Here is a 25,029-nt window from a genome sequence, read left to right as displayed (position 1 = left end):
GAAAGTGGATAAATCCCCAGGATCTGATCAGGTGTACCCTGGAACTCTGTGGGAAGCTAGAGAAGTGATTGCTGGGCCTCTTGCAGAGATATTTGTATCATCGATAGTCACAGGTGCGGTGCCGGAAGACTGGAGGTTGGCTAATATGGTGCCACTGTTCAAGAAGGGCGGTAAAGACAAGCCAGAGAACTATAGACCAGTGAACCTGACCTCAGTGGTGGGCAAGTTGTTGGAGTGAATCCTGAGGGACAGGATGTACATGTATTTGGAAAGGCAAGGACTGATTAGGGATAGTCAACATGGCTTTGTGTGTGGGAAATAGTGTCTCTCAAACTTGATTGAGTTTTTTGAGGAAGTAACAAAGTGGATTGATGAGGGCAGAGTGGTAGGTGTGATCAGTATGGACTTCAGTAAGGCATTTGACAAGGTTCCCCATGGAAGACTGATTGGCAAGGTTAGATCTCATGGAATACAGGGAGAACTAGCCATATGGATACAGAACTGGCTCAAAGGTAGAAGACAGGGTGGTGGTGAAGGGTTGTTTTTCAGACTGGAGGCCTGTGACCAATGGCGTGTCACATGGATCGATGCTCGGTCCACTACTTTTTGTCATTTACATAAATGATTTGGATGTGAACATAGGTGGTACTGTCAGTAAGTTTGCAGATGACACGCAATTGGAAATGTAGTGGACAGTGAAGAAGGTTACCTCCGTACAGCCGCATCTTGATCAGATGGGCCAATGGGCTGAGAAGTGGCAAATGGAGTTTAATTCAGATAAATGTGAGGTGCTGCATTTTGGGAAAGCAAATCTTAGCAGGACTTAGACACTTAATGCTAAGGTCCTAGGGAGTCTTGCTGAACAAAGAGACCTTGGAGTGCAGGTTCATAGCTCCTTGCGAGTGGAGTTGCAGGTAGATAGGATAGTGAAGGCAGCGTTTGGTATGGTTTCTTTTGTTGGTCAGAGTATTGAGTACAGGGGTTGGGAGGTCATGTTGTGGCTGTACAGGACATTAGTTAGGTCACTGTTGGAATATTGCGTGCAATTCTGGTCGTCTCCTTATTGGAAAGGTGTTGTGAAACTTGAAAGGGTTCAGAAAAGATTTACAAAGTTGTTGCCAGGGTTGGAGGATTTGAGCTATAGGGAGAGGCTGAACAGGCTCGGGCTATTTTCCCTGGAGCGTCGGAGGTTGAGGGGTGACCTTGTAAGAGGTTTACAAAATTATGAGGGGCATGGATAGGATAAATATGCAAAGTCTTTTCCCTGGTTTTGGGGAGTCCAGAACTACGGGGCATAGGCTTAGGGTGAGAGGGGAAAGATATAAAAGAGACCTAAGGGGCAACGTTTTCACACAGATCCATTTATGCATTTCACATTCTATCATCATTTTAAATAATATTCCTCCATTTCTTTTTCTACAGAAGTGTATAACTTCACCCTTATTCACAATATGCTGCTTCTGCTAAGCTTGTTAAACATGTTTTCCCTTTCATAAGTCTGTGTTGTCTTTGTCCAGCCTTGTTTATATTTTCCAAATCTGTTGTTCTTTCATGATGATCAATTCTAGGAATTCATCTCCCACAGTATTGCTAATGTAGTTTGCCAAGTACTTATGTAAATTCAAGCTGATGATTAGTGGTATTTTTGTTGCATGTTTTCCCCAATTATTTGTTTAATTTCATTTTTGTTTGGAGGCCTATATACAATTCTTGCTCATGTTTTCCACCCTTTGTTGCTTTTTAGCTTCACTGAAACTGATTTTATACCTCGATTTTTGAGCCAGTACTCATTATTGCACTAATTTCATCTTTTTCTGATGGCGAGCCCAACTGCTGAAGGAGCAGATAGTTTTAGAATCACAGCTCAAGGAAATGCTAGTTTCTGAACAGTTGTCGAACAACTGTTTAAGAGACATCTCTAAGTATTTCGATGGATTTCTGGATTTGTGGTAGAATGTAAAAAGAAGGAATGTCTTACAATTAACAATGATGGCATAAAATAATTGTCTCTCTTCAACCAAATGAGACAATGTTCAGGTGGCAACACATCCTGGTAAACAAATAATTATGACAGATTTAATTTTGTCATCTCATCTTCTGACTTCAAATTTGAGAAAAGTGTTTTTTTGTTTTTTTTTGAGAGAATTATCTGCACAAGTAATGGAGATCATGCTATGTTGGCATGGATGGGTTGGGCTGAAGGGCCTGTTTATGCAGTATGACTGACTCTAAGGAAGCAGCACTCCTTCAAGTAGCATAACTGATGAAGTTCAACTGTTGAGTTCGCCAATAATGCAACCACTGGACAAATGCAAATATTCAACCTAATTAACAAATTGGAAGTCCAGAGTCTACCCACTTCAGTACAGATTGTCCAATAAATTGAGAATAAATATAGGTGTGCACAGATGGAGATGGCTCCATAAGAATCCATGGAAGCCACAGATGACCAATGTCCACATAATCTGGTCATAATCAAGAAGAAATTATCTGGCACAGATCAAGAATGCAATCAAAAAGCAATTGACTGATTCTGAAGTTTGGGAAATTCAATAAATTTTATCAGGGCAGCCATCTTCCATTAGAGAATTCATAAGATTAAATATGCCTCAGGTTATGTTCTGAGGCAATTTTGTGTTTCAGCAATTAAGAGTTCCACTGTGTTAGAAATTTGGGGGATTAAGGGTCCGCCAGATGGACCAATTACTTGGGTTCAGCAAGAATGACATCCTCTGAAAGGCATCCAAGAAACAAAATGAAAAAAGACTTTGCAAACCTCATGAATTCTAGAACAAAATTAAGGTCAACAGTCCTCGAGCCAAAGATCTTACCAGTCTTTTAAATGCAAAGAAAACTTCTTCTCTGGAAGAATTATGAAACTCGAGACCACCTGAATTTATGAAGTCAAAGATTTGGGTAGGGGGCATAAATTTAGTTATGGGGAAAAGTTTGGGATGAGATGTTATATAAGGTCATCATATTGAAAGAGTTGATGCTGAAGACTGCATTAAGTTCCAGTGAAGCTGAAGGAGTCATAAGGACGTGAGTGGGAAAAGAAAAACTATCTCAGCATCTCTAAAGAAATGGACCTGTTTCCTAGATCTCCTATAATAGTCTTAGTAGCAATGTTAATTTTACTTGTATGATTGAATTTGTAATACAAATTGCAATCATGCAGTAAAGTGCATCTTGTCTGAGACATAGCCTGTTATTGGATTGCACTATAGATGTCCTATAACTTTTAGACCAAGTACGTCCTGTACATGGCGTCAGAAAATGGAAAATGGTGCAGCTGTTTTCCTGACCCCATGTGATGCTAACCACTGCCAACATCTTATGACATAGTACAGTGTTCAGTACTTTCCTTTTTAAGGTATTCAAAACTTTGCAGATTACTTTGAGTTTTTAGCCAGTGATGTAACCTCAGTAATTTTGTTAGTCCATCCTTTGTAGATCTAAAGTTCTGTTATCTTTCACTAGATTTTACAGATGCCAATTGAAACGTTTGTGAATTTTTTAAAGTAACTTTCACTTGAAGGGACTAATGCTGTTTAGATATAAATTTTCATAATTGCTGTATTTTTATATAGAAGTTATTAGTTAAACTCCTTATTCAACTGTATCAGTTGCTCCTGCAAATTCTTGTTTTGAATCTACACAAAATCTTGGTTTGAAACGCAAAGCCTCAAATTCAAAATCAGCCAAAGCACAGGTTACAGAATGAAGGGTATTGTGGACAATATTCAGTATCTGCCATGATGTGCTAATTGGATCAGTCTCCCCCAGTTTAAGTTTCTTAGCTCATCTAGACTCTTATAGATGGAACTGAGTTATTGCAAAATATTCATCCTTGGTGGGTAGAAGAGCTGCCAAAAAGTTTAGCAATCTTCACCTAACGTGATCACCTTTCAGCTCATGGATATTCCCACTATGTCAGGTTGCAGGCTGCATGGGCCAATCTGACTGTGAAGCCTAATGGTGCTTATCTTTTACTTTATTGGTTTGTAGCTATTTAGGGTCTCATTGATGTGTAAGTGAAATACAAAACCCTTTATCAGCAATCTGATGATGCATGCAAATTAATTGGATCATTGATTTAAATATTAATGTCATGCAACCTATGACAATCACCGATGTATTTACATTAGGCCTAGTATTGATATGCTGAATTGGCTGAGTTGATTACAGCTGGAAATGTGTTGCTGGAAAAGCGCAGCAGGTCAGGCAGCATCCAGGGAACAGGAGAATCGACGTTTCGGGCATAAGCCCTTCTTCAGGCTTATGCCCGAAACGTCGATTCTCCTGTTCCCTGGATGCTGCCTGACCTGCTGCGCTTTTCCAGCAACACATTTCCAGCTCTGATCTCCAGCATCTGCAGACCTCGCTTTCTCCTGAGTTGATTACAGCACTGAAAGAGGCTGTTTGGCTATTACATCCGCACGGTCAACAAAGATCTACCTACGTTAATATTACTTGCCAGCTCTTGGCACATCGCTCTGGAGGCATGGCAATGCAAGTAGATATCTAAATACTGCCTTAAATGTTTTGAGAATTTGCTTTCAAACAGTGAATTTCAAACTTGCGCCACCCTCTGGTGAAAAGTATTTTCCTTAACTCCCCTCTTAGCTTTGCCCTTTATCTTAAAACTATGCCCCTGATTATTGACCCTTGTACTAATATAGAAAACCCCTTCCTATCCACGATATCTATGCCACTCATAATGTTATTCAACTCCTTTAGGTTCCCTGTCAACCCTCGGTGCTCCAAGGAAAACAACTCAGTATATCCAATCTGTCCCTGTGGATTAAACCCTCCTGCCTAGGGATTGTCCTCGTAAATCTGCTACCCTCTACATATTATAGTTGCATCCTTCGTATAGTTTGGTGACCAGAACTGCGATTGGTATTCCAGTTGTAACCTAACTAGTGTTTTTCTACATTTTGAGCATGACTTCTTTGCTCTTGCATTCTGCAACTTGGCTAATAAAGACGAGTATCCCACCTACTACCTTTAACCACCTTATCTGCTTGATGTGCTACCTTTAGGGATATGTGGATATGCACATCAAGGTCCCTCTGATCTTCAGTGCTTTCTGTAGTCCTACCATTCCCTGTCATACCTCTGTTCTGACTACTGAACAGTTCAGCGATATCCTTCTGCAGTTGACAGCTATCTTCCTCACTGTTTATCACACCACCAATGTTTGTGTCACCATGAATATTTTGATCATGGCCCTTACAGTTAAGTTCAAATCATTAACGTAGACCATAAGTGGCAAGGGTCCTAGTGCTAAGCCCTGTGGAAACCTATTAGAAACAGCTTTCCAACCACAGAAATATCTCTAACATTACTCCTTGCTTCCTGCAACTCAGCCAACCTTGGGTCCAATGTGCCACTTTGCCTTGGATCAATAAGGCTTCTACTTTCTCGATCAGTCTCTTTGTGGGAACTTATCAATTGCCTTGCTAAATTCCATGTAGACTACATCAAGTGCATTATCTGCTTAACACCCCCGGTTACCTGTTCAAAAAATTTCAATTCAATTTGTCAAGCGTGACCTTTCCCATATCAAATCAGTGTTGACTAACCCTGATTAATCTACATATCTATAAATGCAGATATATTCTATCACTCGGAATACGTTCTAATAATAATCTTACTCTTAAGCAAGCTTAGACTTGTTGACCTGTCATTTCCTAGCCTATCCCTTCCTCATATTTTTAATAGTGGGGCAATGTTCACAATCCTCAGGCACCTTACCTATGGTCAGAGAATTTGAAGATTACTGCCAGGACCCCTGATAAACCCTCTCTTGCCTGCATGACTGACATACATCTCAATTGGCGTCAGCACATTTATCCATTTAGAAGGTTGCTTAACCAGCTGTCTTTTCCTTTTCCTTCATTCTGCCCTTGAATTCTTTACTAATTTCCTTTTAAGTGAAGCCCCTACCCAGCCCTTTTTAAGCTCCTCTAGGGACTCTGCTGTATTTGTTATCTGCCTAAAGCTTATTTTCTTAACCCTAACCTTTTGGGCCTTGATCTTTAACCTCTCTCCACTTAGCAGTATGCTTGCCCAAAGTGCTGGGGAAACTCTGCGGGTCTGGCAACATCTGTGGGGGTGAGGGGAAGATATTTGAGTCTGGTATGATTCCTGTTGAGAAGATGTCTGCCCCTTTTTTGTGTGTTCCACTTCTACTGATATGGTCTAACATGATCCTTCCCAAGGTATCATGCCTCGTCTTTGCTATTAAAGGTTTCTTAATCAATTATACAGCCTATCTTCTATCCTCCACCCTCCACCACCACCAATCCCCTGCAACACTATCTCATCTGAATATCTTATAATTAGGAATATTGAGCTGCCAATTCTACTCATCTTCCAGCAATATCTCTGTCATAACTATGATAACGTACTCCATTCATTATGCCTCAGTCACCTTGTATTAAAATATATTCCATTTAGTTTTATTAATCTAGCTTCTTTCTTATCTAGCCTTTGTTTCTACTGCCGTCCAGACTTGGTTACTAGTGTTTCAATTTAAAATACCATCTCAACATCTCTCTCCTCTGAATTACTTATCAGGATCCCATCTTCTTACCAATCTAGTTTAAGTCTACACAACCAGCATTAGTTAAAAACTCCTGCAGGGTTGTTGGCTCGCCTCCTGTTCAAATGCCATCCAACTTGGACAGGTTTCGGCTCCCGCAGAAATGGTACGTCAGGAATCTATATCTCTATCCTTCACCATCTCTCTGCTCGTGCCTTCAGCTGCTCTATTGTTCTATTCCTGTACTCATTACAGTGTGACACTGCAATAATCTAGAGATTACTATCTAATTTCCTAAAGTCTACTTGCAGGATGACATTTCTCTTTTTTTTTCTTATGTCATTGGTTCCAACATCGTAGAATTTAGCATTCAGTTTGAGAATCTGAAACTGGGTCCAGAAACTGTGCTAAATGGCGCAGTTGGCTGAGTGGACTGGGAACGGAGTTTTGCAGAAACGTTCATGGTTGAAGAATGGAAGTTGGTTTTTAAAAGATATTTCTTGACTTGCAGCATAGATAACTCCCCAGTGAGTAAGAGAGATTCTTCAAAGGGGTTAAATTGATGCTTAACTGGGGAAGTTCCAAACCATATCAACGTGAAAGAAGTAAACTTAAAATGTGGTAAATACTAGTGAACCAGAGAATTGGGAAAATTTAAAAGCTAACATAAAATGACCAAAACGGAGAGGGAAAACTAGCAAGCAAATATGAAAATGGACAGTAAAACTTATTTAAATATATGAAGAAGAGAGAGGTAATGGCGAACATAGACCCCCCTCAGATAATGAGGCGAGGAAATAATAGGGACCAATTAGGGCAAAAGAGTTGAACAAAACATTTTACGTTGGTATTCACAGAATTCAAGTATTAGTAAATAATGGGATAGGAAAAGGAACTAAATGCAATAACTATAGTTAGGAAAAAGTATGTGGGGAAACTATTCGAGCTATAAGTGCCTTATTCCTGATGGGTGGCATTCTAGAATATTAAAAGAAGGAGCTACAGAAGTGATGGATGCACTGGTAGTAATCTTCTAAAATTGCTTAGATTCTAGAAATATCCAAAAAGATGGAATAAAACGTCTTAAGTTAGAAGTTTTACAAAAAGGCAGGGAGATTAGTAAATGGGTAACTATAAGCCAGTTATGTTGTTATGTCATTAGGGAAATTTTAGTGTCTGTTCTAAAGGATGTAATAGCAGAGCATTTAGAAATGCACAACATAATCAAGCAGAGCCAGCATGGCTTCATGGAGGGGAGTCATGACAAATTTATTCCAATTGGTTGAGGTAACAAGCAGGGTAAATAAAAGGGACCATTAGATGTGATCTGTTTGGATTTCCAAAAAGCATTTAAGTAAGAGCTTGTGCTGTTTGAGGTGGTACTTTGGCGTGGACAGAAGATTGGCTAACTCGTAGAAGATAGGTGGGATTTTAAAGATGGTACCGTGTAACTAGTGGAGTGCCACAGGGATCAGTGCTGGGCCACACTTACTTGTTGCTTGGATGACAGAAGTGAATACTATTAGATTTGCAGATATACAAAAATATGGGGGAGGCAAGTAGTGAGGATGACAGTGAGTCTACAGAGAGATATAAACAGATGGAGAGTGGGAAAAGCCTTGTTAGGTGGAATGTAGTGTGGGACTGTGAGATTGCACTTTGGCAAGATGATTAGAAGAACTGAATACTAATTAAATGGGGAAAGATTGCAGAAAGGTGCAGCATAAAGGAATTTTGGGTCCTTTGAATGAAAGACAAAAAGTACATCAATTATTAGAGAAGGCAAATGTAATGTTGGCCCTTTTTTTCTTTGTGAATAAGAATAGGGAGGTCTTGCTAAAACCATGCAAGGCACTAATCAGACCTCACTTAGAATACTGAGGGCAGTTTTGATTCCCTTGTCCTAGGGAATTAGCATTGGAGGCAATTCAGAAGATGTTCACTATGTTGATACTAGGTATGGAGGGATTTTCTGATAGGTTTGGCTTTGAATTGTAGAAAATTGAGAGATGACCTAAACATAAAATTTTGTGGGCTTGTTGAGGTAGAAGCATAAAGTTTATTTTCCCCTTGTTGGTAATGTTCTGTAATTTATAGCCACTCTGGAAGTTCGGTGCACAGCAAGTGGCCTTGATATATCATGGCATTGACTTGGTTCCAGATGTTGCTGCTCTGCCTTGGTAAGAAAATTTGAGGGAATGCTGCTTGTTGTAAAGTCTAAAATCAGAGAGCATAAACTCAGCATAAGACTTGCCTATTGAAGACAGGGATGAGGAAGACTTTTTTTTTTCAGAGGGTGGTAAATTGTGGAAATATTCATTCCAGAGAGCTGTTGAGGCTGAGTGATTTAAGTATATTCTGGCCTGAAGAAAACAACAAATTTACAATAGTTAAAGGAATCAAGGATTATGGGTAAAGGCAGGAAAGAGTGGAGTTGAAAATTATCAAAACATGCATGATTTTATTGAATGGCAGAGTAAACACACTGGGTCAAATTACCTACTTCTCCTATGTCTTATGATCTAACATGGACCACAACCTCTAACTGTTGACCTTGCCCCTTCAGAATGTCTGCATTTGTTCCATAATACCCTTTACCCTGGCACCTGGGAGGTAATGCATCATCTTGGCTTCATGTCAGTGGTTATAGAAACACCTGTCTGTCCAACTGCCACACACTACCACTATTGTCCATCCACCATTTATCCATCCCCTTCCCAAGCAACTGGACCACCCAAAGTCCTGTGACCTTGGTTGTAACTGGCCTCCTTAGAGAAATTTTCACTCTGACTTTTCCAAGGCTGAAAAACATTTGTGAATAAGATGCATTCAAAGAATGCCATCACCACCTGCCTGGTCCTCCCTTTTTTGTCTGGCAGTCACCCGAATTGTCTGTGCATGCACTTCTTTAGGCTGCAGTGTGATTACGTCTAGAAGCGTGCTATCCATGATCCTCTCAATGTCATGCATGTACAGTAGTGCCCCTAGATCCCAAATCCAGAGTTCAACTTGCTCCAGCCAGAGACACTGCCTGCAGGCATGGTTTTCCAGACCATCAGTAGCATCTGGAATTTTCCACCTAGTGCAGGATGCATTGACCATGGGCCTGAATTTCCTAGTCATATCATAAACAGAGTAGAATGCTTTTATTTTACCTTTGAGCCTATTAAAATATAGTCTAGAAAAATCTTATTCTTTATGTCAAATAAACAACCAGAATGCCTTAAGTATCAAGTTAAGAAATTTAGTTACTAAGTTTTAAAACTTAGATAATTATCTATCTAAAATCCTGTTCTAGATGTTATTTCACTGAGGCCTGGGAGCAGTTGTCCTTCTGTTTCTTAGCTGAGGAATAATCTAAAAAGGGATGCTACAGGAACATGTAAAGCTGATGGTGGTGAAATCAATGTTAAATTTGCAGCAGATTTTAGAAAAATGTTTTCCATTTTAAAGATAAAACCTTTTGTATGCAGTGTAGCGGTTTGACTCAGTGCTGCAAAATATTTGGAATTTAGATTTATTAGTATCTTGTTTTGAAATTGTAAAAGTTGATCATATTATTTGTTTGGTTTTAATTTCAGATCCTCTTTATGTAATTGCAGATATGTCAACACGTTACTGAAGCTCATCCCTCAGGTCCTGCAACTGCAGGAGCAGCTGAGACAAGCTGTACAAAATGGAGACATGGAGACATCACATGGTATCTGCAGAATTGCTGTGGCTCTTGGAGAAAATCACTCGAGGTTCGGCTTGCTATCGTTTTATTTATATTGCACTTCAATCCTGTTTTAACAATTGTTGCTTGCAAAAAGATAAGAAACAAAAATGAAACCTAGAAAATGTAGTTTGTAATAAAAAAAAATCTGATTAGTTTTGAAATATTTAAATTGAGCATGTTAACTTTAAGATCTTCTTTTTCTGAGTTCTTGATCGAATTTATGATAAATATATTGGCCCCTAACTTGGAGAGTTGAGCCTTAATGACAAATTGTGGTTAAAATAAGAAGTAACCAACACTTGTTGTGAAAATGAACAAATGTCTTGATGGGACTTCCTACCCTTGGAAATTTTGGGAGTAGGAAGTACTGTGCAGCGTTATCCACGTGGAAGATGAGACACTAGGTACAAGAAATGTATTGAGACCGCAACCAATTATGTAACTGTTCCGAGAGTAGTGGAGCAATAATGAATCATATTGGTTGCGCAATCTCAGATTGGTTTATTAGAATTCTGTTATCAGCTTTGTTGAACAGAATATGTAATTATGAAGTATTTTTAATGCCCCTGTTTAGATTTTATGAACCCTCTGGGGCAGATGGGACTTGAATCCTGACCTTATGGCCAAAAGATAGGGATACTGTCACTGTGCCACAAAAACCCTTCGCCTCAATTATACAGTGCCCTCCAACTAGGAAAACCATCCCGAGGTGTTTTACAGAAGAGAAATTAAACTAAAGTTAATTTTGAACCAAAAAAAGGTGCGCTAGCCTACTGGATCAGTAATCCAGAGGTCTGAACAAATCTTACTAAGGTAGTTAAGGTAATTTAAAATTAAAATCATTAAATCTGGAATGAAATGTTTGTTTCATTAACAAAAAATAAATCAACTGTCAGTTGTTGTAAAGTCTGATTTGGGTGAATTAATGTCCTTTGGAACAAATGTCAGCTGTTAAAGAAGGCAGATTGCCATCACCTTCTCAAGGGCAGTTAGGAATTGGCAATAACCTCTGCCCTTGCCAGCAATGCTTATAAAAATATCTCAGGAGACTTAACTAAAAGCTTGGTCCAAAGTTAGTTTAATTGGAGAGCCTTATAATCATGTCTATAGTTGGAGAATAGGGAAAGTTTTACAAGGTTTTCATGAAAAATAATGAAGTCAAGTAACTTTTAAAAATCATTCCAGTTACCCCGAAGCTTTTATCTTTCTTCATCTTTTTGTTTTCTCCTGTTCATGAGACGCATTGCTGAAATAAAACTATTATTGCTTCAAATACTTATTACTAGTAGCATAGTGATAATATTGAAGTGGATTTTTAACAATAAAGCAACAGCTTCTGCATTCTTGGAATTACCTTTACCATTTTATTTTCTTGAAATTATGTTGCAGTGAAGTGTTGTTGAAACTTTCCCGACTACCGTGTGTTTGTTCCTTGTACAGAGCCTTGTTGGAGCAAGTGGAGCACTGGCAAACATTCCTAGCACTTGTCAACATGATCATGTTTTGCACAGGAATTCCAGGCCACTATCCAGTGAATGAAACTACAAGCTCTTTAACTCTTACATTCTGGTACACGCTTCAGGTATGAGCAGTATCTTTTGAATTGAATAAAATGCAAATATGGTATACTAATTCCTAATGTAAGTTCAGTAGTCCTCACTTTGTGAAGTATTGCCTCTCACTGGCAAAGGAAACAAATTTGTCCTCGGGTGCCTGCCTCAGGTTCACCACCTCATCTGCTGGAAGGTTCCATAGTTTTATTCAGTCACTACGTGATTTCTTGAGCTACACCAGTGAAATGTACTTCATACTTTTGAGTCATGGTCTCTTCCAGTCAAGACCCTGATCAACTTCAGCAAGAAAAGTCTGGTCATTTCGAGTTAGGAATCAAGACTTTGACGAGTTGAACAATGCCTTTATTTGTGCTGCTCCTTCGCTGTGACCCAGCACCTCAAAGCGATCCCCTCTCAGAAACAACCTGTTCTGCACCTTCCTGCAGGACATCTGCTGAACAACATCAGATTACCACAGCTCCGCTTTTTTCACATTGAAACCCAGGGCAATAATATGAACTGTTTGGAAACTGGTAGAGAGAGACATTGCTGCCGAAGGTGGTTATGACGTAAAGGAGAGGAACAAGAGTGTGTCCAAGTCAGGTTGCAAGTGTTCCTGTCAGCTCCACTGGGGAGGGGGCGGCGGGTCTCTGCTTATCCTGTTTGCGTTTTAAACAGGATAAGATTGGTTATAACTTCACAACAAAGTGTTAACTTAAACAAAAGATTACATATAATCAAAAGAAAGGTTTAATCATCAAGCATTGTTTCACTTCTAAAGCAATCTTGATGATGGCTAACAATTTGGGAGTACACCCAACTTGCTGCCTTTTGATAGTTGTGAAATTGGAATAAGCTAAACGAAGACCTCCGCTGACCTTGTGGCTGCATCTCTAAAATATTAGTATATTGTCTTCACTCTTTTCACAAAGTCATGGCGCAATTCTTTGTCAAGTGCCAAATCAGAGTAACACGGTGTTTAGTGCTAAGATCTGCATTGGCTACAATTAAGCAGAATATAAGACAATATATTAATCAATTAATATACTTTAATTGTGTTATTCTAACTAAAATAAGTCAAACATGAAATTCATTTCCTTACATCCTTCCTTCAATCTTGTCAAAACCAAGCCCACCCTTATTCTTTTAAACTCCAGTGGAAACAGACCCAGCAAGTCTAATCTATACTAATAAGACAATGCACTCATTCCAGGTATCAATCTAAATGTCCTCTGATCTACCTTCAATGCATTTACATCCTATCTTTTTAATTAAGGAGACCAAATTGCACATGTGTTCGAGATGTCTGAATAATGTCCTGTATAACTGAAGAATAACATTTCCTTTAATGTTGAATTCTCTCATAATAAAGTACAACATCCCATTAGCCACCTTGATGGCATGCTGTGCCTATATGCTAACCTTTTGTGATTCATGCACTAGATACCTAAATCCCTCTGCTCCTTGGAATTCCATAGTCATTCTTCATTTTAAGTAATGCCCTGGTTTTTACATTTTTCCTGACAAGGTGAACAAACTCATTTTCCCAAATCATATTCTATGTGCGTTATAGATGAGGCTGTTAAAATCAAATTATATTGACGAATATATAATGCTGTGTGTCATTTCACATTTAGCGATCCATAAGAATCTTAAAGCTTTGCTAAAAATACTGGTAATACATTATCAAGAACAGTGTTAAATATTTAAATCTTTATTTGCTCGTATCCATGATCTCTTATCCAACTGCTCATCGCGTTGTACCCAGCCCATCTTTGTTTGGGATTGATCTTTGCTTGTAATGTTTGCACGGTTGAACCTCCTTCTCCTTCTCACCAAATGATAACAATCTCTGATTGTATTGATGAGTATAATTTCTTGCAAATCAGACTTAAATCAGACTTTTCTAGTTAAAACCCCAATAGAGATTGAAACATTTTTTTTATTGCCTGTCCCTAGTTACCCTTGAGAAGTGATGGTGAACTGCTTCCTTGAACCACTGTAGTCCATCTTCTATAGGTAGGCCTGCAGTGTCTCTACAGGTGAAATTTCAGGATTTTGATCCAATAACACTGAAAGAACGGTTATAGTTTTCCATGTCATGATAGTGAATGGCTTAGAAGAGAACTTGCATGTAGTTGTGTCCGATGTATCTGCTGCCCTTGTCCTTCTGAGTGGAAATGGTTGTGGGGTTGGAAGTGCTATCCAGGCAGTTTTGGTGAATTTCTGCAGTGCATCTTGTAATTAGTACACATTGCTGTTATTTGAATGTCAGTGGTGGAGGGCATAGATGTTTGTGGATTTGGTGCTAATCAAGCAGACTGCTTTGTTCTGGATGGTATCAAACTTCTTGTTTGCTCTCTGAGCTGCATTAATCTAAACATGGGGAGTATTCCTTCACACCCCTGACTTGCACCTTGTAGGTGGTGGGCAGACTTTGGTGAATCAGGAGATGAGCTACTTATTGTTGTTTCCTTAACGTCCAACCTGTTCTTGTAGCTACTATGTTTATGTGGTGAATCCAGTTGAATTTCTGGTCAATGGTAATCTCATTTTATTCGTGTTGCTATTAATTATCAAAGTCCAGTACATTGTCTCTTATTGGAGATAGCCGTAGCCTGGCATTTGTGTATACAAATGTTATTAGCTGTTTTTCAGTACAAGCCTGGATATTCAAATCTTGCTGCATTTGAGGATGGGCTGCTTCAATATCTGAGATGTTGTGAATGGTGCTGAACGTTGTGCACTTGTTGGTAGATGTCCTCACTTCTGATTTTGTAATGATGGAAGGTCATTGATGAAGTAGCTGAAGTGATTGTGCCTAGGATCCTCCCCTGAGGGACTCCTACAGAGGTGATCTAAAGCTGAGATGATTGACCTCCAACAACCACAGCCATTATCCTTTGTACCAGTTGTGACTCCAATAAGCAGAGAGATTTCCACCTGATTTCCGTTGACTCCAGTTTTGCTAGGGTTCCTTGGTGCTATGCTCTATCAAATGTTGCCTTGATATCAAGGCCAGTTGCTCTCCCGTCACCTCTGGAATTCTGGTCTTTTGTCCATGTTTGAAACAAGGCTGTAGTAAGATCAGGAGCTGAGTGGCCCTGGCAGAACCTAAACTGTTTGTCAATGAGCGCGTTATTGCTGAGCAGTTGCTGCTTGATAGCCCTGTTAATGAGTGCTTCCTTCATGTGACTGATAATTGAGATTTATCTATCTGTTGGTAAATTTTCATAGTTATTGAATAATGCAGTGCAAGAGGTCACTATTTAACTCCTCCTATCACTTTCAAAGATCTATCCAGCTAGTTTCATTCCTTCCCTTAATGTCAAGTCTCTATTGACTTTAATTTATTGCCATGGAATCTTTCAAGTGCCCATTAAGTTTGTCCTAGATTAATGTCTCTAAATACTTCTCAGCACTAATATTAAGTTGATTGTCCTGTGATTGCTATGTTTATATTACTAATCTTTTTCTGAAAGTTTTCATTCCTGTAGCTATGATTCAAGGGAGACCACTTTTCTTTTTATAACAAAATTTAAATTCCCTAGCTATTAACATAAAGATTTACACCATGGTTTTTTTGTATTTCAGAAAACCATTTACTGGCAAGAGTAAAACAAAGCAAGCAGTATTAACTGACACTGTCTTTTACACATGCTTAGTCTTCGAGCTTGAAGGCCTAAATAGAACACTCCCCATTCTTTTTTCATCTTTGCTCATGAATACCTCTACACACGGCAGGATCTTAAAGTTTCCTTCAATTCACTTCTCCTGGGACTAAACTGAGGCAGACCACAGTTCTTAGTTCTCAGTATTCCTGCTATTCTACAAGATGTGAGGTTTCTTATGGTGCTTCTATGAACATCTCTCTAAGCAACCCTCCATTGGTCATTTTAAACATCACAACTGCGGATACCCTAACTCAATAATAAGCCCTACTGTTTGCTTCATGACTCTCAATGATACCCTTATTACTTGTTTGCAGCTACTGGTAGTTTTCTTTCTCTGCTTGTTTCTAAGTCATTCCAGCTTAAGACACAAACTTTGTACTTCACAGTTACTTCTGAACAGACTTTGTTTGTTTCCATGATTAATCATATGGATATTAGTAAAACAAAATGGAATCTTCCCTGCATATCCTTTTACCAAAACAACATAACACATCTTGGATGTCTCAGATGAAGATTTCAACAAATTAACTTGGTGATGAAATACGTTCTATCCAGATTTTGTACGGGTCAATTTAGCTAACCAGTAACCTTATTGGAACAGACGGTTCCAGGTGTTACTAAATGGAAATGTTCTGTTCTGGGAAACAAAAGAGGTGTATTTCCAGGTTTTCAACAGGCTAATCAGGAAACTAAGAGGCTGCTGAGGAGTTCTCAGTTGGAGAAGGAGGCAGACAGAAGCTCCATGATTGGTGTTACTGCTAACTGTTTAACTAAAGCTAGTCAAACTACACGAGCTTTGTGGTGTGGTCTCAGGAATGTCCTTGGAGCAATGGTAGGGCTCGGAAGAAGCTGTGTGCCAAAAATTTGGTACAGCTGAGAGTAGGAATTTGAAATTCCACAAGCAGTATTTGCCAAATGCAATTGAGCAAGATTAAACTTGGAGAAAGTACCCAAGGGTAGTTTTAGCATGGTAAAGCTGGCAATCTGAGAAGAGCTGGAATTATGCTTGTGAAAGAATACTAAATGCAGTTTGAGCCCAGGAAAGTGAAAATTCAGGAAAAGTGGTTGATTGACAAGTCCTAGAGCAGATATTGAGTAATCAATGATGGAGCAGATCCTGAGAAGCATTTTCAAGGTCAGACCATCTAAAGTGAAGAATTATGATCCTTTTTGGAATTAAATGAGATTTGATGGCTTACTATCCATGGGATCTGTCTTGATCACATTTATTCTTTGTGCGTGTGACAGTGTTCGATCTCAATCTATTGATGATATTAATGTTAATTCTGGATGTTAGAAGTAAACATCCAAGAGTGCTGTGGGAGAAAGGAAAATATTGCTTATATATAATTTAAGTATGAGAACAGACTTCACTAAATGCAATGAAAACTTGAATGAATTATCAGAGTCTAGAAAGCGAAAGTGTCTGAGCACAGCAGGCACTCACTTTTTACATTTACTCAGCTGGTGTGGCACCTTCATTCAGTTGGTACACGTTGCAACCAGGGTCATGGAGGATGACTACTCTCATCCAATAGTTGACAGCTGAGTGCAGCAGACCATCATGGACTGTCGGATAATCATTGGTCATGTGGGATTATGTTCAAATAACGACCAGAATCGGTGAGTGGCGAAAATAGCCTCTTAATCAGCAATCACAGCATAAGTTCGAGGCAGCAATAGAATCCCAAAATACAGTCCTTACAGTAACCCCTTTATGCACAGTTCTTACATCTGTTAAAATTCCATTACTGTGGTGTTACATTTTTTTATCTCTGGTACACAAAGATTTAAAGGGCTTTTGTCCTGGGAGAGGATATCCGTTAAAACATGTGCTAAGTGCTGGCTGCTACTTCTGATGGGACAAGTAGGAGGTTGGAAGAACACAGCAAGCCAGGCAGCATCAGGAGATGGAGAAGTCAATGTTTCAGGTGTAACCCTGAAGAAGGGTTACATCCGAAACATTGACTTCTCCACCTCCTGATGCTGCCTGGCTTGCTGTGTTCTTCAGCTCCTGCTTGTCTACCTTTTGATTCCAACGTCTGCAGGTATTTTTTTGTCTCTAATCACTCCTGATGGGACGTCTGTCTGGTCTGCTTGCATAATTAGAAGGTGTTGGAACTTTTGTCTTTTAATTTTGAAAATATTAGTGAAAATGCTAGGCCTTGTGCTAAGTAAATTAAATATTGTACCTATACTTAAAAGAATGAAGGATATTAAAGTGATTACTGTAGCTGGATTGTGAGATTTATTTACTGTTTGTCAGTGTGAGTTTCAATCATTCATGTAATTTCATGGAAGCGCTGTGTTGTCAGTTAGTTTCTTAAAGGGATAATGGCCCAGTTAAAAGGTATTTAACAGGTACTTAATTTATTCAGGTCCAGGAGATGGTTGGTTAGGGCTGAATAATATTATTATGTTTCGTAGAGATTTGATGGGGATGACATTGTTCGCTATGAAATGATTGGTAAGGGTTGATTAACATTTGTTTTGTGCCAACAAAAGCAAGCACAGACAAAACACAAAGAGGCTCAAATTCACCCTCGCCACGCAAACTAGGTAGTAGCATGATGACTGAGATACTATGTTATAGGCTATCTTTAGTAACTCACCAGCTTGCTATATTCATTAATGCCAGGCTCCTGTTCATTCAAAACCCTTTACTAACCCATTATTTACTATAACATGATTTCATTCATTCATAAAACTGCTGTTCTGTAGTATCTAAATTTGAAAACCCTTTCAAACCCATGACAGAGGAACCTTGATTATCCGAAGGAGATGGGCAGGCAGTATTTCGTTTGAATAATTGATTATTTGGATAATTGATTTGACCGTAAACAAGGTTTGTATGCTGCACTTATTCAGCGGTAAACAGTGCTTGTAGCAATGGGTGTTAAGATTTGAAAATGCAGTACAGTAGAACCTCAATTATCCGAATATCAATTATCTGAATTTCGGATTATCTGAGCAAGTGCTCGAGGTCTTGTAAAATCATTACATCAGAGGTAAGTGAATTTGGGCTACCTGTATTGAAGAACATGTGAAAATGCTGGCAAAAGCAAAGAAACACAAGCACCTTGAGCAAAGCTATTGGATTTTTTAAAATGTAAGAGTTACTTTTGCAAAGGGCTGTGTAACTAAGTGCCTATTTCCTGTCACTTTACTGGACAGTTCATGAAAAAAATGGCAGAAAAAGTAAACGCATATGCGAGGTGATGCTTCTGTCTTTCTATCACTGCAGAGTTCAGTGGAACTGACAAATGCTGTTGTGATTGTCGAAGCTGTTCAGGACCTTGTTTAATGCTGGGATTTCATGTGTGATGGGAAGGGTTTGCTCTGTCAGTTTAACCTGCAGAATGCAAAGATTAGTTTGTTTAAATAGCACACTCCTGAAAATTATAGGTTTTAAAAAAAACTCTCCAACAGGGCACAGCGTTAGATCAGCATGGTTTCCCTTGTTTATGATCAAATCAATTATCCGAATAATTAATTATCTGAAGGAAATATTGCCCACCCATCTCCTTCGGATTATCGAGGTTCCTCTGTAATGGATTTGAAAGGATTTTCAAATTTAAATACTACAGAACAGCAGTTTTATGAATGAATGAAATCATGTTATAGTAAATGGTTTTGAATGAACAGGAATCTGGTATTAATGAATATAGTAAACTTGTGAGTGAGTTAGTAAAGATAGCCTATAACACAGTATCTCAGTCATCATGCAACTATTTGGTTTGCATTGTGAGGATGAATTTTAGCCTTTATTTGTTTTGCTTGTGCTTGATTTTGTTGGCACAAAATACACGTTCATATTTGGAACTATCTGATTGCTTAGTGTGACCATGACGAGTGTCCAAGTGGGCATGGAGGACAGAATAATAACTTGCAGAGGTTTTTTCGATGGGTTGTAGCTAGGGTTAGGTAGACTGAATAGTCTCTGACACCTCCCTGCCCTTCCTGGAACTCTCCATCTCCATTAATGACGACCGACTTAATGCTGACATTTTTTTTACAAACCTACCGACTCCCACAGTTACCTGGATTACACCTCTTCCCACCCTACCTCCTGCAAAAAAATGCCATCCTGTTTTCCCAATTCCTGCGCCTCCGCTGTATCTGCTCCCAGGAGGACCACTTTCACCACAGAACACACCAGGTGGCCTCCTTCATTAGAGACCGCAATTTCCCTTCCCACGTGGTTGAAGATGGCCTCCAATGCATCTCATCCGCATCCCGCACTGCTGCCCTCAAACCCCACCCCTCCCGGCACCTTCCCTGCCACCACAGGAATCGCAAAACCTGCGCCCACACCACCTCCCTCACCTCCATCTAGGGCCCCAAAGGTGTCTTCCACATTCATCAAAGTTTCACCTGCACAACCAACGATGTCACTTATTGTATCGGTCGCTCCCAGTGCGGTCTCCTCTCCATTGGGCAGACTGGATGCCTCCTCGGAGAGCACTTTAGGGAACATCTCTGGGACACTCGCACCAATCAACCCCACTGCCCTGTGGCCCAACATTTCAACTCCCCCTCCCACTCTGCCTAGGACATACGGGTCTGGGCCTCCTCCATCACCTCCCTCACCACCTGACGCCTGGAGGAGGAACGCCTCATCTTCAGCCTCGGAACACTTCAACCCCAGGGCATTAATGTGGACCTCACCAGTTTCCTCACTTACACCCCCCCCCCACCTTACCCCAATTCCAAACTTCCAGCTCAGCACTGTCCTACCTGCCAATCCTTCCCACCTATCACCTTCATCCCCACCTCCATTCACCTATTGAACCTTTTGTTACCTTCTCCCCAGCTCCCGCCCCATTTATCTGTCCATCCTGGAGGCTCCCTGCCTCCATTCCTGATGAAGGGCTTTTGCCCAAAACATCGATTTTCCTGCTCCTCAGATGCTGCCTGACCTGCTGTGCTTTTCCAGCACCACTATTATCTAGACTCTGTATAGTCTCGTGGTGAAACAGCAACTGCTTTTAAGTTTTGTGTGCAAGGGATTGTCAGCCATGCCTGCTGTATGCTGTAAGTGTTGAGTTCAGTCCCCAGTTAGGGGGACAATGCAAGATTGCCAGGTGCACAGCAGCCTTGTTAAAGATACTAGATATCCTTGGTACCCCTGCTGCATGGATAGCCATTCCAGGAATGGCAAGTGGTAACATGGGGCTAGAATTGGAGGCGCGGGTGCAAGTAGGGTTGAGGTAGTTAATTAATAGAATCATACAGCGTAGAAATAGGTTCTGTAGCCCAACATGTTTATGCTAAACAAGAAATACCAAACTAAACTAATCCCATTAACCTGAACTTGGTCCATAACCTCCTACTTCCACTTCACCTGACAAAGGAGCGATGCTCCGAAAGCTTGTGATTTCAAGTAAATCTGTGGGACTATAACCTGGTGTCGTGTGACTTGTGACTTCTGACTTTGTCCACTCCAGTCCAACACCAGCGCCTCCACATCATCATTACTATCTCCTGGCATTTTAAGTGTTTGTCCAAATGCTTTTATTGTCACAAGAGTATCTGTCTCCACCATGCTGTGTGACTCTGAGCTATCTACCCAATCCTACTTGCCATCTCTCTCTCTCTCCTCCAATTCTAGCCCCATCTTACCACTTGCTCCCCTGTCAGGCAGCACATTCTGTATTTCTACCACGCTGTGGGTGAAAATTGTTTTCCTTCAATCCTCTCTAACCACCCCCTCACCTTAAACTTATGCCCTCCGGTCTTAGACGTGATGTTATAAGGAAAAAATTCTCACTACCTTTCATCTTTATGCCTCATAATCTTGTATACTTCAATCAGATCTCACCTCAGCCTTCTTTGCTCCCAGGAATACAAACTGAGACTTTCCATCCCAGGCAACATCCTGGTGCATCACCTCTGCACCCTTCCAGTGTAGTCACATTCTTCTGATAGTGTAATGATGAGGACTGTACCCAGTGTTCTATCAGTGGCCTAACCAGTGCTCAATAAATTTGCAGCAAGGCTTCCCTGCTCCTATATTCTACACCCCAGTTAATGAATACATTAACTGGGGTGCCTTATTCTCCACCTATCAACCTGTGCTGACACCTTCAGAAATCTATGGACCTGCATACCAAGATTCATTGAATTAAACTTTTGCCAACAAATCTTACTGGGTCTTGTAGCAAAAAGTCTTCAAAAACTTGATGTAAGTGGCACTTAAGCCAGAAAATGCAAGGTTAGGCCCATTGTCGAAGCCACCTTTTTATTACTTTCCCACTTCCAACTTTGACATTTATTTAATAAACATAGGCCACTTCTTGAGTTGTGATTACTTCTGATATATTTTCTGGGCTTTTCATACATCTTAAATTTTGAACTTCGATCCCAAAAATGTTATATTCCTAAAACATGTGGATCCTGAAATTAGATTTTTTTGAAAAGCAGCCCTCTGGTACCACTCCCAAGAAGATTGTACGGTCTTCAATTATCGATTTGCGTCTGTTTCAAATTTATAAGTTGTGATTTTGGTCATAAAGCTTACTTTGTTGATAGAAAGTTTGAACAGCTGAAGTGTCTGCAGTGATCCTAAGATGGCTGTAGTTTCCACCAACATCAACAATGGACCTTTCCACAAATTTGGAATTCTGCCCACTTTGCATAACAGCTTTGTTTTCAGAGATTGCAGGTAACAATTTAGGAAGCTGCTTTCCTAAGTCAAAACATTTCATCAAAATGTTTTTCATCGGATTGAGGATATTCTAGATTTCCGGGATGTCAAATGTAAATTGCATCCATGTGTAATGAGCACCTGTGGTTGCTAAATTTCCATAAATATGTGGAAGATGATGGAACTAACAGCGAAATTTAAATGTTTATTCAAGACTTTCCTTAATGACTTTCCTTTCCCACATTTTACATTTTGCTGGCTTTTGTGTCCTTGAGTCTGTGTAAATTATTGTAGGGACTTAATTTTAGATTTTTCATAAATAGAGGCACAATGTACAAGAATATTAAGGAAAAGATCACATATTTTGTGGCATTACGATTAAAATCACTGGAAGGATGCTGAAGAATATGGATGAATAATGAAACCTATAGTTCAAATAGCTAACCTGCTAAAAGTGTGAATGCTGATTAAGGACAGAGTATGCATTTTGAGTATTATAAATAGTGACAAACAAAAGAGTAAATTTATACATAGTACAGCAAACTTTGTTTTTACAGACATCTTATGAACCGGCACTCTTGATAAACTGGCAAAAATTGTATACCTCAAATACCACGATCACCCGTGATGTCAGAATATTTATGTTGTAAATAAAGTATCACATTATGTGTATACCACCTGCATGACGTTTTTATTTCTCTAACTTTAGAAGGTGTGTTGAAGTCTTTACGGTTTTTTTTGAGGAATGTAGATATCTCGAAGCTTCACTGGGTCAGGGTTTACTACGGTAATGCATACCTCTTGATTATCCAGAATATGTGGTCAACTAACACACTCGTAGTTCCATAGATGCCAGTTAATAAAACTTTTGCTCTATTTGAAAATAATTAGACTGCCACTTACAGAAAGAACATCAATAATTCAAAACCACAGTACTGTAGAAGCTTTACTTCCAGTTTCTGTATTGGATTTACTGAACTGGTGAGGAACCATCCATGGAGAGAAAGAAAGTTAACACTTTAGTTCATTGGCAAATGGTGCCTCATGACCAGAGTTACTGAAGCATTTTTGGTTCTTAGAACAACAGCTGCAATTTGTACTGTTGCAGTACCTTTTAACAACAAAATGTCAGAATGCCTGTGAGTTCTTCACAGGCGGATTATCAACCAAACTTGCTACAGAGTCAGCTTGAGATATTAGTGTAAATGACCAAAAGCTTGACTAAGTAGATGTTAGGAATATGTTACAGGAGGAAAGAATTCTAAAGTTCAAGGGTTCAACAGTTGTTAGGCACACCTGCCGTTGGAGGCATGATTTTAAACTTGAGGTGTGCAAGAGGTCAGAATTAGAGGAATGTAGATATCTGCGAGGGTTGCAGAGCTGGAGAGGTGAGGGAAATGGGAAAGCATGAGGCCATGAAGTAATTTGAAAACAAAGGTGAAAATTTTAAGATACTAAAATGATAAAGTCCCGAGCTCTACAATTTCCAGTATATTGGGTCTGTCCTCAATTATGGTTTCCAATGGGAATGTAAATTCGGAGGGAGGGGAAAAGAGGAATCTTTTGAACACCTCCGTCTTTAAACAGATGGTCAATTGTTTTGCTTGTCTGCAGTGACATTCTCTGTTTGCTATTTCTCTTTTATTGGTAACTGTCCTTTGAAAGCTTTGCAAAAACTGCAAATGGGTTGAGAGACCAGCCATTAATTTGTCACATTATTCTAATACTTTAATCACTTAAATTTCACTTGGAATGCAATTCTGTGCTCACACCTAAAGTATGCTTCCAGCATCCATTCAAACTGTATTCGAGATGCATTAGAGAGCTGATTTTGTAAACTTGACAATTTCCAACTCCGCATGCTTAGAGTCTGTCATGAACCATTTGGCTTTATATTGCACCTGTGGTAGCACCTTTGTTGCTTCAGAAATGTACAGACACAGATGGTTAAAAGAAGATTGAGATGAGTCAAAAAAAGTTATGTGAAGAAAAAGAAGCATAAATTTAGAATTTTGTATCTTTAGAATTCTACATCAGTAGTCAGTCACTGTCAAAGGGTAATAGATTTTTGGATACTCGAGAAATTGAAAGTTAAGGCAATAATACACAAAGATGCAGCTGCTGTAAAAGGTCAGCTATGATCTTTGTGAATGTGCAAGCTTAAAAGTCCTGTTTCTTGTCTTTTATGTCTGAGTGTTGTACAAAAGTATAAATATTTATAGTTTAAAATACATACAATTAGTTAAACATACATCTTGAGAGTTTGAGTTAATAGGCTACCTAGGCACTGTTATGCATTGTCATTTGCAGAAGCCTATCAGATGCCTTGACTCCAGGTTTGTTTTATTTTTATAGTGCAGAAATCATCCATCTTCCTATGAATTGTTCTGTGTACACATCTGGATTTGAAAACTTGTGTAAGAAATAGCCAGATCAAAGTAAATGCCGAATCTCTCAACTATGCTTTATATTATTCAAAATAATAGATGGCCAGATTGGTTGGGTGGAATTAGATTATTTCTTTTGTATAGAATTTGTTGTTTCCCATACATTTCTCCAGTTCATTGGTGATTATATATTCCGTTGCCACTTCATAGTTAAGTGAACAGAATTTTTTGTTTTGAAGCATAATTTCCCTTTATTTCAGTACACCGAAATTCTTTTTACTACATTAATTTTGAATGAACTGTTAGAATGGTTTGCTTTGGGAATTTATTTAAAAATTTAATTTTATATTCACATATCAAAGGCATTGTTCAATTAAAATGTTTATATTTTTGACACATTTATTCCTCTGTTTATTAATGGTTGTGTAGATTATAATTTCAGATATTTAGCTAGGAATGTCCTCAGTGAAAATTGGAGGGATATCGTTTTTACTTTTAATG

The 25,029-nt window shown here is 39.2% G+C and overlaps 1 protein-coding gene across 1 annotated transcript in view; it reads left to right on the top strand.

The window, feature by feature from the left end:
• Positions 1-25,029, top strand: part of ipo13b (importin 13b) — a 225,279-nt gene that overhangs the window by 98,263 nt on the left and 101,987 nt on the right. Inside the window, exons 3-4 of the mRNA XM_043700097.1 lie at positions 10,153-10,293; positions 11,709-11,850. Of these exons, the coding sequence (XP_043556032.1) occupies positions 10,153-10,293; positions 11,709-11,850 (283 nt within the window). The remainder of the gene's footprint in view (positions 1-10,152; positions 10,294-11,708; positions 11,851-25,029) is intronic.

This window comes from Chiloscyllium plagiosum, chromosome 11, assembly GCF_004010195.1.
Source record: "Chiloscyllium plagiosum isolate BGI_BamShark_2017 chromosome 11, ASM401019v2, whole genome shotgun sequence".
Taxonomy (NCBI): domain Eukaryota; kingdom Metazoa; phylum Chordata; class Chondrichthyes; order Orectolobiformes; family Hemiscylliidae; genus Chiloscyllium; species Chiloscyllium plagiosum.
The sequence above is the reverse complement of the archived record's forward strand: the minus strand, read 5'-3'. Positions and strand labels throughout refer to the sequence as shown.